Source organism: Orbicella faveolata, unplaced genomic scaffold (assembly GCF_042242905.1).
Source record: "Orbicella faveolata isolate gen_17 unplaced genomic scaffold, um_ofav_v1 contig_35, whole genome shotgun sequence".
Taxonomy (NCBI): Eukaryota; Metazoa; Cnidaria; class Anthozoa; order Scleractinia; family Merulinidae; genus Orbicella; species Orbicella faveolata.
This window is the reverse complement of record NW_028301564.1, coordinates 30,230,317-30,250,565: the sequence shown is the minus strand read 5'-3', so window position 1 is coordinate 30,250,565 and position 20,249 is coordinate 30,230,317. Positions and strand designations below refer to the sequence as shown.

Genomic DNA, 20,249 nt, shown 5'->3' with positions numbered 1-20,249 from the left:
AGACTTTAAAGCTAAAAAGGGAGCTCTACAATATATTTATTTATTGGTATTCCTTTACTGAACTTAGCAATAAACTTTCCCTTCTAGTAATTTCTAGTAACAAAACATTAAAAAAGAAAAGAAAAAACCGGGAAAAGCAAGTATACTAGAAGCAGTAAGCGGAAATTAGTTTGAAGTCAAGAGGAAAGCAAATAATTTCTACGTCGCACGATAAAACGCCGAAATTGATATATACAGCGAAAAAAGGGGATTGGAACAAGCTCAAGTGCGATCAATTAAGTCTTGTTCATGATTAATCCAAGAAACGCATTCAAAAGCGTTAGAATGTTCCAGATTTCAAACGTGAATTGCCTTCAGAAGGTTCATCGGTCTGCATTTTCAAATCAATCATTCAAACAAAAGAGAAAGTTTTGATTTTCACCGACGATTCAGATCCCATAATGGCTTTTCCAATCTTCCCAAAAATTGCACCAAAATTCGAAGGAAAAGCGTACTGTGCCATTTTGTTTTCATAAGTCCTTGAAGATGCTTGAGTTCGTGATTTGTGAAATAGGCGCGTGCCTTTTGCAGGTGCAGTCATGCACGCACGTTCGTGCGCACGCACCCGTATGGGACAAATCAATACTTTGGAGCTCGAGGGGTTTACCACATCTCCTATGGGGCTCCGCTATGGTCTTCTGTTGTCGATTTGCTCCCTTCTTATTGCGGTTCCTGGTATCTTAGGAATCTGCATCCAGTTCTTTCTTCTATTGCCTTCCCTTTTTAAAACAGTCTTCCCCTCCCTCCCCCAGATCCTTACAAAGGTGAACTTTCTATAAAGAAAAAATAATGCGATGTTGAGCCGAGCTAGAGATAAGAGAAAAATAATTCTGGAAATAACCTATAAATTCATTATGTGACAAGCGAAGCAAAGAAACTGAAATAGAGGCGGCTTCACGAAGCTATGCAATGTTAAGCCACACACGGAATTAACTCTGAGGTAATTTAGGCAGGACTGAGGCAAAATCGCACCGTGTTAACAGGTACGATGCACCGTGATCTAACGAAATAAACAATATGGCATCAAGTTTTTTGCGTCAATAAATTGCGTCAGTCAATTACGTCATTCATAACATTGTCAAAGGTATGAACATGTAAGTTTGAAGACGTCCCGAAAAAACATGATCTAACGAGGCACCAACAGTTGCATGATTCTACATCAACTATAATTTATAGCGGACGAGTTATGCGAACACTCACGTCCTAAATAATATTTCATCGAATTGTGACCATGTTTTTAACAAGTACGGACGAAACTGTGAACCAGGAGTTCACAAGACTATTACAACGCAGCTGCAATTTTGGTCGAACATCAAGAGACCCGCTAATTTTTCCAAGTAAAAGGCCCGAGATTTTTATGCCGGGAGTGATAGGATCAGTTCGAGGAAAATCCAACCGTGTACGAAATGTCCCGGCCGAAGATTTCGCACGACGTTCTGTGATACTGCCGGTAAAAACTTCATCAGCTGCACACAATTTTCAGTAATTTCCCCAATAAGGTTTTTCTGTCAAATCTGAATTTGACTTCGACTGGTCAAAAGTTTTTGTAAGGGGCAGCTCGCCCCGTCTTATATTTGAGTTCAAACCGTTTCCCAGATTTACAGTTTTTCTCAAATGATTTGTAGTTACTTGATTGACGATTTTCATTAAACGCAATTTTTTTTCTCGTACCGTAAACTGCTTCTTATAAGCCCACCCCTCACCCCCGCCGCTTATAAACCCCTCCGGTTATAGGCCCATCTACCTGTAAACAAAATATCACTCCCGATTATAAGCTCCCCCGGATATAAGCCCCATCTAGTTTAAAGTTTAATGAATTCGATTTACTGTGATGTTTTAAAGTTTAATTAAAAACCAGTATACGAAAAACGTATTTTGAACAGCACTACTTTAGCTCATTTCGAAACGGGATTTTATACCCCTAATCGTACGTCTTCCGGGATATAAGCCCCTCTGTTTATAAGCCCATCCAAAACCCCTTATGGAGTTATTTAAGGCTGGGCCGCGAGGGACCAGCAAACGGTTCAGCCAGCGAAAACAAGCAAGTGACATCAGCGTGCACCGTTGGACAAATGAAGTATGCCAAATTAACTAGGTAATCTAGAACCCAGATTTCCCACGGCCAGGCGGAAAACAGAGCGAGGCTGGTTTTTATTTTTTATTTTTTTTTATTTTTATTTTTATTTTTATTTTTTGCATACAGCCACATTTTTTTATTGCAATATCTTACATTACATTACATACAAAAATTACCTACTACTTACAATGCCCACGTAACTTACAATTTAACGATACTAACAAAACTTACAATACTAACTACGGGAATAGTTAACTAGTAACGCTCCCAGTGGCATGCAACCTCATTCCTAGGGTCTCTCATCTTCAGTTTATGATTGATCACTACTGGCTTGCAAACTCGCAAATTAACCGATTGAGAGCGTGCGATTTTTACCGCGTCAAACAGAACCGTGATATATCAAAATATACCGTTCACTGAATGGATGAATAACCATAGGTAACACACAATTTGATACATTGATTACTTAGCTAGTGGCTTTTGAAAAGTGTGTTGTTTGAATCAGTCTATATTGCTACAACTAACATGCGCTAAGCCGAGTGCTGCAAATCGACGACTATTCAATCATGATGTCAGCCAGTTACGTTCAGATTCACGGATTTACAATATTCCATTAACTCGTTTCTTTACTGGAGGATTTTTACCCGTGCAAAATTACGGCTGGCTGTCTGCGGATTCAGTTTTGCGAACGTTAAATATGGCGAAATGCTAACGTGGTGACGTTTACTTTCAACATCTGATGGGAAGTCGGTTAACAAATAAGTGCTTGCGTTGCTTTCTGTTATATTTCCTACAAAATCTCCGTAAGATTTTTATCACGCTGGTTTTAGATTATGCAAAACTGCGTCAAACAAAAGCCTTTTTTTATCGTTTTTATGACTTTTTTTGCGATTGTTTATTCCGTGCACAATTTCCTGTTGCCCAAACTTTCTGACTCGATAATGGCACACTTGCTGAGATGATAAAATTTCATTCACGATCACAGCATATATGAAATGTACATTTACACACATGACAACGATTTCAAAAAAGCCGATTCTCTTCAACATCTTTTCTTAATTTTTAAATTTTATTATCTCGCGTTTCAAGGATTAAACATTATTACAGAGGAACTTTTTAACATTAGACTTCCACAAAGACATATTGTCTCACTACCATTAAAACTATTTAGTCAAACCCGTAACAAAATCTAAGTCTGTTTTTGACCCAAGCACAAATGTTCGGTTTGCTTCGTAAATATCGCCAAATGATATTAATAGACATGTAATACACTGTTGATAAATACTTATTCTGATTTTATGTATATATCGGAACTAAACAATTTACTTATCTGTTTATTTATTTCCGAAACTTCAACCAAAGAGAGACAAACAACGTAAATTCAATCAGTGTACTTTACCGTAACCGAAAACAAAGGCTTTGGCGGTCACTCTTTGTAACAAGGTTTTCTAGTTTTGCTTCCAGCGCCGAGCGTATTGTACTTTCAGAACGGATGTGTATATTTCAAACAAACTCATTATTGACACGTAAAGAAAAAATCTTTAATTTCTTTAGCCTGATAGCGCGGAAGTAAATACTTTTTCAAGGAACTTTTTTAACGCGTAAATGCACGGAATATTCTGTTTATGAATCGTGATGATTTGATAATGACTGAATTACGGAATGGATTTTTGACGCCAGAAAATTCGTCTAAATTGGCCAGACTAATCGACAAGTTTCGCTTCCTAACGGTACTAAACGAGAAACAAGTGGAAGTGTGTCACGAATTCACATTTATTTCAGAGGGTTTTCTGGTCGAGTTTTGGGAAAGTATAGAACAACCCGGAAAGGACTGGAACTAGGAAAACCAAGCACTCATTTGTCCAGCAACAAAATAGCGCTTTTATGTCTCAAATGTGACTTAATAAATGTTAGACGAGTTTTGTTTCACGAATTCACAGTTACTCGTCCTGATAGGATTCTCGTTCTCTAGTGTGAATACGGCCAATCTTGTTTTCGAGATGAATTGTCGCTCTGCCTGACATAAAAATTAAGGGCTTCCGGGACTGTAGCGATAATAGTGGATTAGTCACAGTACGAGCCACTGATAACGTTGTATAATTTTTTAACCTGACAGATTTGAATAAACATTTATTGAAGACTTTCAAGACGGCGATAGGTTAATGAGTCTGTTACTTTCGTGCGAGCAAATTGAGGTTCTCCAACGAGATTATCCAGCAAACAATACAACGCTGGAAAAACAAAGGAGGTCCAACGAAAAAGCTTTTAGGCAAAATAATAACAAAGCTTCAACTGCGTAATTGCTCACCGAGCTATTTATCATCTGTGCGTATGGCTTAATAGAATGATTGTTCGGAGTCAAACTCTGCCTGCGTATCATCACCGTATTTCTTCGAAATTTGGCTACTGAAGGTGCCCACAAAATCTTTTTGCCTGATATTAAATTCAAGATAGTTTATAAGGCGGCGAGAAAAGAAACTTTTCACCGCCATATTCGGAAGTTGGTTATCAGGAAATTGTTCAAGTACGTGGTTAAAATTGAATCAAAATTAGGCGCTTTCTTTTCAATCTTTTGTTGATAGGTTGAAGGCAATGTCTTAAATAATATTCTCCTTGCTGGTGAACTGTGACAGTCAGAGGAAAGTTGCAGCGAGCGGTAACTCTCTCTCTCAGGGCCTGAAATACGAGAGTGCGATGGATACAAATGTGTCTTTGTTCAACAATCGCTCATCGAATGACACATATCAACCGGCGACAATCACTACAGTCCTTTTCGCGTTCGTGATAGCGACGGGTTTTCCAGGGAACGTCCTAATTGTGGTCGCGATTATCGTCCGTCAGCGACTCAGAACTCCTTGTTACTCTCTGGTTCTCAGCATTGCTATAGCGGACCTTGGCATGGCATTGATTGCCGCTCCCCAGCGCATTATAGAGAACTACATCGGCTGGCCCTTTGGTAAATTCTTGTGCAACTTCCTTGTGTCCATCCCGGAGCTTTTTGTCAGCGTGTCTGTCATGACTCACACGGCAATCGCACTGGAAAGATACCGTGCAATTGTACAGCCGTTCAAGGGACGAATGTGCGTGAAGACAGCAAGAGTGGTTGTTGCCGCCATCTGGTTCGCTTGCTACATCACAGCAGCTTTACCTCAAGCTATCATGCTCGATCTCGTGCAAGACCCAGATGGAAAATTTTACTGTGTTCCGATGTTCCCCTCGATGGTTGTCCGTCGTGTTTACGAGTTTTACCTCGTACTCGTGTTCATCGCCCTTCCGTTAATTTTTCAATCTTGGTGCTATGTTAACGTGTTCGTTTTTGCCAGACGAGAAATGAACCTCTCGAGGAAAAACACCGATAATAAGGACGCATTTCAGCGTTGCAAGAAAAAGATTCGATTGGTCTTAGTTTTGGTTTCCCTTGTTGCCGTTTTTCAAATCTGTTCCATTCCTCGAGGTGTTTTAATGCTCATAAGAGAATTCGAAGGAGATGCCGTAATGTGGACAAACATGTTTTATTTTTATGCGGACGTGATTTCGCTTTTCGCTTATTACATAAAGCATATGATAAATCCTGTAATTCTTTGGTCCACGAGTAGTGAGTTCCGATTTTGCTGCGGAAATTAATTTACATTTGTTCAGTAATAGATAACTGGAATTTGAAATATTAAAAACTAGTATTCCGACTCCATCTGCTCAGTTTGATTTTGTTGTTGTTGTTGTTGTTGTTGCTGTTGTCATAATGTAACAAAAATGTTCAAAGAAAATGTCATATTTCAATGCCTGGAAAAATACCTTTTACTATAAACGTACGTAGTTAGTTAAAAAAAAAATACGCCCAAAACCCCATTTAATAAAATGAGCATAACTTTCTTCCAGTTTACTGGAAAAGAAAAAAGAGGATTAAAAAGACCAAACAAAAGAAAAAATTGTACAGCACGATCGTAACATAATCATAGCAAATTATTTAAGAAAACAGTAAATAAATATCTAACAACAGCTCGATAGTTTATGTATTTTAATTTTTCACCTTAGCCTGAAACTCGGTGCTAGTGAGAGATTAATCGTAGAAATAAATCGTGAGAAAGATTGCAGTGAAATGCTAATTTGTCGTCTATTTTACTCGTTTAATATATTTTACAAGTAACTTGCTAATGGGATAAAAGAGCAGGTGAAATTCAAGGCACCAATTACAGTTAAAGTGTTCGTTGAACAAAATTATCATATAAATTATTGCATTATTCGATAATTTAAAATTGTCATAACTCTTGGGCAATGAGTTTTTAATCTTTTTATCGACCTGACTGGGCACTGAGAGGAGACTTTAACGACCTTAGTGACGTCACTGGGTTAATGAATAATGCGTCATACGTCAGTTTAAATTTGAAGACCGTGAGATTTCGTGTCCCCAAATCACTAAAATCAGATCTCAAAATTACTCCTTTTGAACTTAAAATACCCCCCGGTGCCATAACGAGCTTAAAATTGAAGTACGAACGGGAGAGCTTCTATCTTAGGGTTTATAAGTGTGGTACATACATTAAAAGGAAATCAAAAAGAGTGAAGAAGAGGAAACGATCGCTCTCCAAACTGTACATATCGTCAAGCACTATTGTTCAAAGGAATTGTCTTGATAGTGAATGGGGTTTGAGGAAATGTTGTGAACAAAGCGGATTCTGAAGACGACGTGTTTTACTACTGAAAGGCAGTTTACCGGTCTGCGAAATATTCAATCCTCATACGATATGACATGCTAAGATCTCCGCTGTGAGGGATATATATACTAGTTAGGCAACGCTCTCTCGTGGTATACCATGAATATCCCACGAGTGACTTGTATTTTCTCGGTATACACATGAGCCTTAAGGCAAGTATGTATACTAAGAAAATACAAGTGACGAGTGGGATATTCCATGGTATACCACGAGAGAGCGTTGCATAACTATTTTATTCCATGCCATAGAGAATACAGTGGCCAACACAATCAATGCGATATACGCGGGGCGCATGATGGGAAGGTTGGATGTAAAACTGTCAAATATACAACGGCTTTCCTTTTTTCTGATTGGCTGTATGTCATGGTACAAAGTAAAATAGTCATTCTGCTTTCCCGATCAGTGGTTTACTCACAAAATTAACTGCTTTCAGAAATTTCTATCGAAGAACAATTAATAATGATCTATGAGGACGTTCGGGGATGCAGAGTCCGACGCAAAAAGACGCATGGGGTATGATTGAGGATCCTGGAAAGAAATTAAAAACAAAAAACTTTGTACCGAGATTATTTACATCGTGTCGGCAAACTTCTGCGCGACTGTTTTAAATATCTTCCCGAAAGAAATCATTTCTAACAACCCCAAATGTCGAAAACAAATTTTGAAGTTCATATAAAACAATTTAAAGTACTGGTGAAATGAAATTGACGATGAAATTTTACCCGTGTTTGCATCATTTCTCTGAACTTTGAAATTTATTTTCTCGAGTGCCCATGGGAAATTGTTTTTGCTGTTATTTCAGGCAAATGTTTATATCGTTAGCTTTTAGAAAATGCAAAAAGGACTGCAATATAGTTGAAATTATTATTGCACAAGTTTTGTCCACTAACATCTGAAATTGCTTTTTTGTCTTACGAACATTTATTTCAGGCATCAAAATCTAATACTGAAGATTTTACTGCAAAGACGAAATTTCTCTGAACTTTGGTACACACGTAGGGTCAAGGAAGCTATTCGCATAAGACTTCACCCTAACAACATCAACAGGGATAGTGCAATTGAAATTCCTGAAGCATGGATACCCACGATCAAGAAACACAACAACAGGAGAACGGTACAACAGCGGACCACTGAGGGAACAGCTACTCGCCCGAACAATGGAACAATAGGAGGATCGAAATGCACCAATCACAGCCGACCTTTGTGATATAAATGATACTGTGCAATCAGTCGACCTTGTCGCCTGAAGAAGACTAGCAGTAAGCAGTCGAAACGTCGCGATCTACATCTCAGTGACTACATCGTGAGACAAACGATAATACACTTTATTATTGCATCTACCACGATGAATGACAACAACCTTTTCCAAAGACGAAATTTTCTAAAATTTTACTCGGTACAGCCCTATTCAGACGGGAAGGGGAGGCGGTTGGGCGGAAAATGCAACTGAACTCTTATTCACTTTTGCAGTATTTAAGTCTGAGGGAGGATAACACTTTTGAGTCATTTTTGGTGGTTTTCGAACGTTACTGAAAAGCCAAGAAATCCAAAATTGTGCCTGGCTTGGGTGTCATAGGGAAATAAGCACTCTTACTTACTCTAACCCACATAAAATGTAATGCCTTAATATCATATATTTGATTTTGATTTCACCTCTGACACTCGAAGCTTCTGTCAGCAAAATATGTCATCAACTGAATGAATAGAATGAACTTTTTAAGCCGGAGGCGTTGTCTTGGTGGCGTAATTTTAACGTGATGCAAGATATTATTTGGTTCTGTTGCTATGGAATCCTGAGTCATCCTGACTTGTAATTTGAAAGAATTAAAGGCCATTTTGTGATCAAACTTCAGTTTTTTATCTTTTGTTTCTCGCCCAATTTATTGCTAACCGCTGCTTTCAGTTCGACAAAGTAGACCGGTTACAGACCGGTTTCATTTTGCGTTGAAAAAGTAGCAAACTAAAATAGAAAAATGTTTACCATTTTCTCTTATTTTCTTCTCAATCGTATATGGAAGTGCCAGAAAGCCTGATGACAAAAAAAAGTAAAGAGGACGAGCAAATTTCGCCAGGTTTAAGTTAAGCTCATCGCCGTTCGCGAGCAAAACGTCAGCAAACCAGTTACATTAAACGAATTAAAGTTTTCTTCTTTGCCATATAATAAACGTCTTATTAAACGAGCTAAGTCGGTCTGTATGGGAGAATCTTGACCTCGGTCGTGTGTACAGACCGAACGCAGTTAGGTCTGTACTCACGACCGAGGTCAAGATTCTCCCATACAGACCGACTTAGCTCGTTTAATAAGATGTTTATTATATGGCAAAGAAGAAAACTTTAATTCGTTTAATGTAACTGGTTTGCTGACGTTTTGCTCGCGAACGGCGATGAGCTTAACTTAAACCTGACGAAATTTGCTCGTCCTCTTTACTTTTTGTTTTTTTTTTTTCTTTGTCATTAAGCTTTTTTGCACTTCCATAAATGATTGACAAAAAAATAAAAGAAAATGGTGAACATTTTTGTATTTTGGTTTGCTACTTTTTCAACGCAAAATGAAACCGGTCTAGATGCCGGTCTAGATGGGAAAATCTAGACCGCGGCCAATATAGATTCCAGCCAATCAAATTCGTGAATTCGGTAGTTCCCAGTCCTTGTGAGACACAGCCATATAATAAGAGCTAAATAATGACTTGTATTAATAATATATATTGTGTATGTAATCTGAAAAAGGTCGTGCTTATTGCATACTGAATTTTTTGATGAATTCGAACTTGAAACGGGCAGCTCAGTCCAATTCCCTCAAACATATTTCGCAGCATTTCCGATCCGGAATTCTGCTACCATTAGATTCTATTTACATCAGACAAATGCGCTGTCTCCTGACCACTGTATCTTCTCGTCAGTGCTGAGAACAGGTGTCATCACCTTGTCTGTTGTTGTTGTTGTACATGGGTTTTACCAAATCCGGCAAGCCTGAGCCTTTTTTGTGATTTCTTATGACCTAGCTATTTCAGTCTTTAGGAAACTCATGCTACATTTTCTTTTATGTGTTAGCTGTTGGTGTAGTTCACTGCCAGTCAGGAGTCTCAGTGCCTTTAACTATATACTTTTCTCCTTGATTAACACGTACTGTGGCTTTATAAGTTCATTTCAAGCGTTGTCTGAAAACACTGCTACTTGTAAAAATAATCAATGGATTAAGCACATGTTTGATGTAGTAAAGTATTAACGCTACCATGTCGATGTACATAAAAGCCAAACTCTCTGAAAAATTCCCGAATTCTCTTATCATCATTAATATACCGCGAGGAATATAACAAATTTGAAAAACAACAACAAGACTGGCGACCAATTCAACGAGACGACTCCTCCGTTTATATCGTACCAAGTCAAAGGATGTGTTCGCGCGATAGCGCTGGCATTCATCCAGAGAAGACCTCCTGTTGTCGTGGTTAGATCTGAATCTCGATTCAGTGCCGCGAACCCGAAAGCGATGAAAAATATCCACGCTCACCACTCGGCTCATGGAAGCATAAGCCCAAATCTGGACACTTATCGACAAGACGATGAACACCACAACGAGGTAAATTTTAAAAACGTGACGAAAAGTCGTCGACGGAAAACTAATCACGCAGTAAATTTGACCATTCTGTTGTTCTGTCCGAGAAATAACAGCGATGGGCAAGGCTGTGGCAAAATAACAGCTAAACGATGTAACACAAATCACTGCTCTCGTAATGGCCACAGAAATCTTGTTCATCATCGGTTTCACTATAGCCCACTACCTTTCCAAAGCTATTGTTGTGTGAGTCACGACGGACACGCACAAAAACATCTTGCAGAGGAGACAGGAACCTGCACATGAAGTCCCCGAAGGGCCAGTGCCGAGTGGTAGTAAATTTCCAAACTTCGCAGGGGAGCAGCTATAACAGCGACTGCCAGGTCCGCGATTGCGATATTCATTATCAGTAAATTGCAAGGAGTTCACATTTATTTCCAGCGGATAATTGTTGCAATAATAATAGAGTTTCCTGTAAATCCACAGAGAAATATGAAACTGTACAAAGTTGTTGCAATGATAAAGAATGGATTTTTAACGGGTCACATGTCCTGAGAGCTCAACAGACGACGATTCAGACAATTTCTTTTCCACACTGCAATGTTTTTGCGAATCACATTTGTCGGGTCTTCACTGAACAGGTACGCCACATCAAGTGAATGACTAGATATTAATCTCATTGAGAACTGTTCTCAATGATTGACCCTCGTCATTGGTGCCAGTGGATTTGTGAAGTGCAAATTAATTTTCACGCAAAAATGATTCTGTTTAATTATTCACCACCATAGTGTGGGGAAAGCAAACTCAATTGCAAGGAAATGAACTAATAGAAGTCAGCAAGAGGATATATGACGATGATCCAAAAATAACTTCAGTCAGGAGAGAACATAAAAAAAGGGATGAAAACTGCTGCACAGTTAAAGAAGTCGGGGGAAAAATGAAAGCAGCAAAATTTAACGAATTCATGGGTTGCGACTCTCGGGCGTGAAAATAATTGTTAAGCAAAGACGGACGAGAAGTGATAACGCCGAGACCATAGGACGCACTGGGAATACGATATATTTGCAGTGGAGCTCTTCCGAACAAACAATTTTACTCTGACATTTAATTTTACATTTCGGTAATGATGCGACACTATTTTTCGAATAACGCACCTCCAGTTGAGTGAATATTGCAGCAAATTCACAAGCGCCAAGCCGCGAAGAGCATAAATTACAAGAGCTATATATTACAAGAGCTGTTATGATTTTGAGCTCGATATCGTTCACATTGAAAGAAAAATGTTTGGTTTCGATTAGTTGCATGAAACAATCATTCACTGTCAGTTCTGTTTATCACAGACCGGTTGATAAAAAGCTTCACTTGGAAAAAAAAAAAAAGCACGACAGTGGAGAAAGCTTTGAAAGCTTCACTGCATGATTTGGCGCCAAATTGATCCGTTTTAAAAATTTTGTTTGCGTTAAACCGTTGCGTTGCTGCTCCCGTACCAATAAACCCATGATAAATCAGTTTCTTCACTTGTGTCCTTGGCTTCTCGTGTGCTCAACAAATATTTCTTGCCACTAGCTATGCTTGTCAACTCAGTTGGGCCATTTTCTAGTAAAACATTATGAAAAACAGCTTTGCTGCCTAGCTAAATTTTATCATTTGGCTGTGTTACGTTGGAATCCAACCTCGTATTCCGCTCTCGTTAGGACACACACAACTCTGGAAGATCTTTAATAGAACGAGTAAAATTTGGAAAACATTCATTGGCGTGATGATGATGCCTGTCAGCTTCCACCACCGTCTTATCACAGGGAGTAAATTAAAGAATGAAAGAATGTGATTGAATAGTTTACCTTTGCCTCAAGTTGTCATCTCTTTCGCGAACTCAATTCTTGACTTCCACTTTGGACCCTATCATGATTTTGCGAATTTCCGACCCGTCCTGCACTTTTAGGGACAGCCGCTGAAAAACCATACCGCCCTTTCATAGCGCCAAACCGCTGACAGATACAATGTTTTACGATTGATTCTCTAGCTCGGTTCTCTCTCGGCCAACTGGCAAAGCGTTAGACGAATAAACGGTAAACTCTCTACCGGAGAAGTTGTTTTGTAAGATCGGAATTGAAATCATCCTTGACAAAGGTGAGTCAGTGGTATTTTATGTTAAAATCATGTTTATTTGGTTGCACATATGTTAAGGGCGCATGCAAAGAATTCATTTCAAGTGTATCGACTGCCTGTTTTGTTTCGGTCGAATGCCCCAGTGGAAATCGAAATAACGCTAATCATATCTGTAATTAAAAACACATTGTGACAATAACTCAACTTTTTGTTTCTTCAGTAATCAAGAACAATTTAATCAAGTTTAACAACATTATCCTGATTGTACCTGTTTGAGTTTTTCATGAGAAATGATATAGACAAATGAATGTCCAGATTTTCAATGACAGGTATTTAGAAAACTTTGAGTTTAAAGTCAGTTGTTTGGTTCTTCTTCTAACAAGTTTTTGTTAGCTACATCAAAGCAGACTTTTGCGCTGTCGAGGGTCTAATCAGGGGCTTCTGTTATTTCACTTGCTTGTGCTCAATGTTCCTTTCTCTGATCGTAGAAAGGAACAGGTGCATAAAACATTATTTTAATATATATATGGAAATAAGCATTGGCCAAGCTTTCAAAAATGTTATTGTTAATGTTTATTGGATTGTTACCAAAATATCTAAAATGGATTTTTATCTTTTTTTTTTACAACCAAAAAGAAAGTTCTTCAAAAGCGTTGTAAGTGTTCGTTTCCGTTGCAAAATTTGATTTTTAGTGACTTGCTACGATTCCATATTATAAAATAACTGAGCTACTACACGCGCTCTCATTGGTCGATAGGTGTGTTTGGATGAGAGTATGTAAATACGGTTTTGACGTTTTAGATTCGCGCGTCTTTTTGAGAATTATTTTATAAAAGCAATAGAGCACTTTTTCCGTGTTTACATAGCCTCATCTAAACACTCGAGGGGCTGCGAGAATTCTCGAAAGTTATGCAAACTCTAGACTACGTCTCGGATTTGCATAACTGTCTCGAATATTCTCCCAACCCTCCTCGTGCTTAGACGAGGCTATGTAAACACGGAAAAAGTGTTTTATTGCTTAAATTTATCATACTTGTTCGTTTAAAGGATGTTGGATGACTATTTCATGTGATATTTTGCACTTTCATAAAAATCTGCGTCATTGCAATAAAAATTTATAATTCACATAGGCAAAACCTGACCCACTCACTCACTTTTGAAATCGCAATAAAATATCCAGATCTTATTAATACACAGTGTTGCTCGAAGAATTTATGAACATTGCACATCAAACTATAAAATAAACAAACAGAACCACTCTAAAAAACACAAGGAAAAAAAAAACAGAAACAAACAAAAAACAACATCGCCCGAGCTTGTAACGCGATTTGTTACCTCTAGTTAAACATCTAAAACTTATTGATTTGTAGCAACATTCACTGAATCGCGTGACAAATTAAAGGAGACGGATTAACTGAGCAAATTACCTAAGCTTAACATTTTTGATCTTGATGGTTAGTACGTTTTTCGCAAGATCAAAATGGAGTAAAAAGTCTCGACAAAGTCTGTGTCCGAACCTAGTGGCCTATCAGATCGGTACAGCTGTCTTAATTTCCCAATAGCGTAACACAGGGACCACACCCGGGGTACCCCTAATATGGGCCATAAGAAGGTATGTGCGGCCCCAAAGGGTATGGTTTTTCAGCCGTTTAGGTCATAGATAGGGTATTGATTTTGGCCATTTCGGTAAAAAATAGGGTATGGATTTTGCCTTGTGGTCTTGATATGGGTATGCGTTTAAAAAGAAGCTACTTTTTCATCATTATCGAAAAGACCATCAAAAAAGCCCTTCACAAATTATGTTTAACATTGGTCTGATCTAGGGAACTAATTATAAAGCAGGTCTGAATTGAAACAGGGTATTGATTTAAGGGTCAGGTAATAAATAGGGTATCGAATTTTTGGTCAAGTCATCATAAATAGGGTAGGGAAAATCGCAGCTTTTGGTCGTAAATAGGGTAAGGGTTTTGGGAAGCGGGCCGCACACCCCCATCTAATTTTTCTGGGAGTACCCCCTGGGGGACCACAGCCTGGGCTGGAACCCGGACCGTGCTAGATCCGGAGTCTAGCGTACAGTCAAGGTACTTACCTTGATCTTCTCTTGGCCACACTGTCTCCCACAAGTTTAAATAATTGTATTCTCATTGTCATTATTTATCTATGCGATGGTCACGAATGGCTGTGCACTCCCACAGAAATAGGGTGTCTCGTGACGACCACGAAAATGAAGAGTATGTGGGCTATTTTAATGGTTTTTACATGAAGAAATTGACATTTTCAACATGGCGAACGATTGACGTGGCTCAAAGAGCAAAATATATTTCGAACTACCGCGTTTTACAGCTTTAAGAATATATACAGTTTGTATACGTTTACTTATACGTGATGTCTTGTCTTACTCTTCTCGTTATTCCAACACATTTCTAGCCTTAGCGAGTCAAATTTCCCGGAATCATACGGACTGCTTAGCACGTCTTTAGAACCTTTCCTGAGTCAACGACATTTTCCCACGTACAATTATCACGTCACATGTTTCAATTGAAACTTGAAACTCGATCATGTTTCACTCAAACTCTGAGAACTTTAATGTACCAGATCACCTTTCCTGAGAACCTTTCCTGAGTCAACGACATTTTCCCACTTACTATTATCACGTCACATGTTTCAATTGAAACTTGAAACTCGATCATGTTTCACTCAAACTCTGAGAACTTTAATGTACCAGATCACCTTTCCTGAGTCAAGATCACCTTTCCTGAGAACCTTTCCTGAGTCAACGACATTTTCCCACGTACTATTATCACGTCACATGTTTCAATTGAAACTTTAAACTCGATCATTTTTCACTCAAACTCTGAGAACTTTAATGTACCAGATCACAGATTGCTTTTAATTTGCCAATCAAATTGAAGTGATCTTACATTTTAACAAAATGGATATCATAAGCGTTATTGACGAAATAATTTTGGCTCTGTGAGAAGATATCAGTTTATCTCAGTTGACCACCTTACTAACCCTTTTATTTTTGCATGGGCTGCTTTCTTTTCATGTCCGAGCCTGAGTGTGTGGGGGTTGGGAAAGCGGAAGTCTCCCCTGAACCCTCTGTGTCCCTAAAAGTGTCCACTCAATAGTAATCAAGACGGGCAGTCAACTCGTTTACCTTATTGACAGTAGTTTACAGTAAAATACCCTTTGAAAACATGGCTCCCATAAAAACGTCAGGTTGGGTAATTGGAAATTGGCATAACAAATTGGAGGCGCCACACATCTCTCAGAAGGCTTAACAGAACAATGAACAAACAACAGAAAGAACGAGGAGGACTTTTAAGGACCCTTAAAACAATAGAGGTGCGTGAAACAGGGAACCAATGAAATTACAGGTTCTGAAGACACGCGTGGCCTCGGCCAAAAACCTCCCTGAGAAATTTCAGAAAAAGCCGCAAAGTTTGGTTTCTGCAGCTTAAATCCTATTTAAGTAAGGTAAGTTTGAAATCATCGCGGGCACTTTTTCAGGCTAAGTAGAATTTATGTTCCTTTTCCAAAAGGTTAATATTTCACCGCGAACGTAAGGTGGCAAACTAACGTGACAGTTTCCTTTTGAGTTAGTACGAGAAACTGCTTGTTCCCAATCACAGTATAAACTCAAATTTGTGATACATTTCCGTGAAAGCAAAATCTCACCGTCATCGAATAAACTGTAAATTTTAAGCCATTTCTATTGCTTTTCGGTAAATCGAACTCCAAACTATCTGTTATAATATTTTCCTGGTTCCACGGTTCAGTTTATTTTCAATAGTAAACATTAAGAACGAGTATTTGCAGAGTCTGAGTATTAAAAAACAACATCGTTGGCTTTTAGCAAAGCATGAATATACAGGGAAACAGGACCAATATACGTCTTTATAACGTATGCAAAGTAACTTGAAAAAACACCGAAAGATAGGATCAAAATTACAGGAACAAAACACGCATGTCGCTTCTCGGCTAATCTTCAGCCTGCTGTCCAAAATTTAATTTACGTTAGATATGAATGAATAAGTTTAAAGAGACCGCTTACTTTAATTTTTCTTTTCTTTTTGGTGTAGAGTACTGAGAATTTAATTTTTTTTCCTGAAACTTCCGTCAGGTCCAACATCAACGGGAACATATGCCAAACAGACTGCCAATCACACGAAGATACCAGAACAATTTTGAATTATATATAACACACAGGCTGAACATAATAAACGCAATTAGTCACAGTCGGCTCAATTCTGTCAATATGCTCCCCTTTTTTGGTTATAATTGTTTAAAGAAAAGCCCTTTAATTCCACGTTGTTTACAGTGTCTACAACGGGGGCGGACACGTTCAACATTTCAGATAACAAAGAAATAAAGACCTCGTTCCAATTCTCAGCCAATTTTCCCGCGTCGTACACGTGGTGAAATTACTTGGAGGATCGTAATGGATCAAAATTGCTTTCATCCATCTTGAATTTTCTGCACTGAAGCTTCCTTTCAGTGAATACGCAAAACAAAATTTCATTACTTCTGTTGTCATGACATGGAAAGGCGTGTTATTAAACTAAACTAAATTGATTTGAAGGCGGGAAGTGCGACAAACGAGCAAACAATAACATGTATTGCCTAAAGCTTATCTTCCTCAGCAGCCGGGGTTGATGAAAGGAAATCAAACGTTTTAAGAATGTCACAAATACGAGGCGAGAAAGAGACACATTGGACGTTTTGAAAAGTGTTTCACTTAGAACTGAGAAGAAAATTTTTAGTAGAAAAATATAATCTCATTTATCTATAATCATATACAATGAGAATGGTAGCTCATTTCCTTTCGGAACATCCTAATATTTAACTAAGAAGTACAATTTATTTTTAACCTTTTTCGGCAGGTATTCGTGGGATTTGAAGATTAAATCTACTAATTTATCAATAGACAGGATCTTTGGTTACAGCTACGTTCTATAGCATCAAAACAAAGGCACATAAATTGAGCAATTGCTTAGGATTGCTTTAGTATGAAATGTCAAGCCACACCTCCAGCCTGAATGAATATCTCAAACAAACAAAGTTTGCATGATGTTTTCTTTTGATACAATATTGGACCGAAAAGGACGGTTTTACTTGATTTTAAAATTTCAGACTGATAAATGGCGGAAGCAGTCATTCATAATTTAGGGAGCGCGTACGTGTTAAAGAAATAATAAAACTGTCAGAATTGTGGGAGAAATTTAGTTGCGGTAAGCCACTTCAATTCTGTTGTTTCTTTATTGGCAGGCATTCCACATTAAACGAGATTGCTTTATTCTGACGAAGCAGGTGGTTACACACAGCTGTAAATGCAAAACGTGCCTCTTTGTTATACTAGGAACTGATGTTATGTTAAACTTTGCACAGTTGCGGAAAAAGACACTGGAAACCCACTGAAAATGCCGGAGCAAAACTTCAGCGAGATGAAAAACGGATCCTTGACAAACATGAGATCTTCCTACGCTCTGCTAGCACCTCCATTATTTAGTTTGATCATTGTAGTTGGATTTGTCGGAAACGCGCTGCTTATTTACACTGTGCTTCGCTGGAAAGATATGAGAACCCCATGCAACTATCTCATCGCCAACAATGCAGTGGCAGATCTTTGTGTGGTGCTTTTGGCAGCTCCCTTGAGGATCGTGGAAATTTACTACGGATGGCCGCTGGGCAAATTCATTTGCCGTCTTCTTGCACCAACACAGGATGTTTTTGTTGTGGTGTCTGTTCTAACTTACACGATAATCGCCTGGGAAAGACACAGGGCCGTTATCACACCTTTTAAAGCCAAACTAACTTTAAAGAGCGTAACTATCTCTGCTATATTTATGTGGGTAGTTGCCTATCTTGGCACCGGTTTGCCCATTGCCTTATCTCTAGACGTGATAACGATTCAAGGAAAGTCTCTATGCTTAGCGTCCTTTGGATCGGACATTTCCCGGCAGATCTACGAATCTTACCTGGTAGCGTTTTTTATAGCACTACCCCTTTTTCTGCAAACGTTTTGCTATTCTAGACTCCTTCACCACTTAAGGCGGAAGAACTCCTTCCAGAGGTCGTTTAGAGACTCTACCAGGTCAGACAACCGGGGCAGAAAGAACAAAAGAAGACGACTGATTCGGGTGACAATAATTCTCATCATCTTTTTCCAAGTTTGTTACATTCCAAGAGGAGTTATCATGTTACTTTACGAGTTCGCGCGTGGCGTAACGACAAATGTGTATTTTAAATATACCAACCTCGTTTTTCTGGCTTTGTATTATGTAAAACATGTTATTAATCCGATCATTTTGTTTACTGTAAGTACGGATTTTCGTTCGCGCTTTCCGTGTAGAGTTGCAAATTCCTCGCCCACATTTTCTTCTTTCAAAAAGGTTTTCTCGTATCGAAAATCGTCGCGAAACACTTTGTGCGGAGGAAGCGAGAATGAGCATATAATTAACAAAGAGACCGTACTGTGATAAACGTGTTAAAATAACAGGAAAAGTATATTCTTAAAAGATTGTCACTGATCGTCCTTTTCTTTTTTTATTGCGAAAAAATATAGAATGTCATTTTTTTCTATCTAGCATACATTTGTACAAAGTATATTGCGTGTCTTTGAAGCCATTGAAAAACTGTCGTGGTTTGTGGCGTTGATTTGCATTCAAATTGCTTGTCTCTATTAATTAAAACTGCTAGGAGCAAACACTCACTAAAATATTGACTGCAAAAATAAACACGTATACAAAGGCAATCGAAACGTTTCAGTTCTCTGCCAATTGATGTGTATCCAAATTGGTGTTTGGGGTCGTTTTTGCAGAAAGCAATTTCCTCCCAGCTGAACTTTGAGGGGTTTTTGAGTAAACCACGCGTGATACTTGTCAAATAGCTAAATAGCTTCCAACAGCTGCAGACGGCTGGAAGATCCTTTGTAGTTCTCGAAGGTAATTTTCGTAAACTATGAAGTGGTTTGTGCTTCATTAACCCGTAACCAGGTTACGGAATTAACACTATACGATTTTCCATATCCTCTTTCAGTCTTAATCTCCATAATCCGAAGGACCCTATTTCAGATATTCGTGTCTGCACGCTTAAAATTCTAACTAAATCTAGTAATCATTCAGTACCCTACCTTAGAGCAAAATGTAAAACATATACCTTAACTTATTATAGGAAATTAACGTTACTGTTAATTAAGGCATTCGAAATTAACACGACTTAAATTAATGCGAACTGAAGGAATATTACTACCCAATAAAGGAAACTGACGGGAAAGAGTTGCTAAAATTTCAAAATGAGGGAATTCAACGCGACTTATTACTCAAAGGAACAAATATTTTAACTAAGAGTAAATTCCCAAATGCAAGCGATATTCATGGAATTGTTTCTAAACGTATAGAGGCTTAGCGAAGCAATCTTGCCACTTCAAGCTTTCTTTACAGTGTCCTTATTACCGGTGGATCTCTACCCTGATAAAATCATGCTTTTTCCTTTTTCTGCTCTAAGCCATTCGTAAAATTCCTTCATGAGCTTGGCGTGACAAGGTTTCGAGAATTTGGAAAGAAAATAATAATGACAATTAAGGTCACGGAAGTTTACGTTCCACTTTTCAATGACACGGAAATTAACGTGAACAGAAATCACTCCGACTTATACATTGACGCGAATTTCGTCAATTAATTTCATGAGGCGTTTTTTTGATATTTTATTAGGGAAACCCTTTTTCGAATCAGAACTTACTCCCGAGTGCGGC

At 38.4% G+C, this 20,249-nt stretch overlaps 2 protein-coding genes across 2 annotated transcripts; both read left to right on the top strand.

Annotated features, from left to right (window-relative positions):
• The first annotated feature begins 4,392 nt into the window (after positions 1 to 4,392).
• Positions 4,393 to 5,804, top strand: LOC110050424 (neuropeptide FF receptor 2-like). Its single transcript, XM_020756335.2, has one exon. It carries the CDS (start codon positions 4,811 to 4,813, stop codon positions 5,738 to 5,740), a length of 930 nt encoding a protein of 309 aa, XP_020611994.2. The 5' UTR covers positions 4,393 to 4,810; the 3' UTR covers positions 5,741 to 5,804.
• Positions 5,805 to 17,769: 11,965 nt separating this feature from the next.
• Positions 17,770 to 19,760, top strand: LOC149104161 (neuropeptide FF receptor 1-like). The gene has a single exon (XM_089272509.1). The coding sequence runs from the start codon at positions 17,917 to 17,919 to the stop codon at positions 18,973 to 18,975; it is 1,059 nt and encodes a 352-aa protein (XP_089128635.1). The 5' UTR covers positions 17,770 to 17,916; the 3' UTR covers positions 18,976 to 19,760.
• Positions 19,761 to 20,249: the final 489 nt, after the last annotated feature.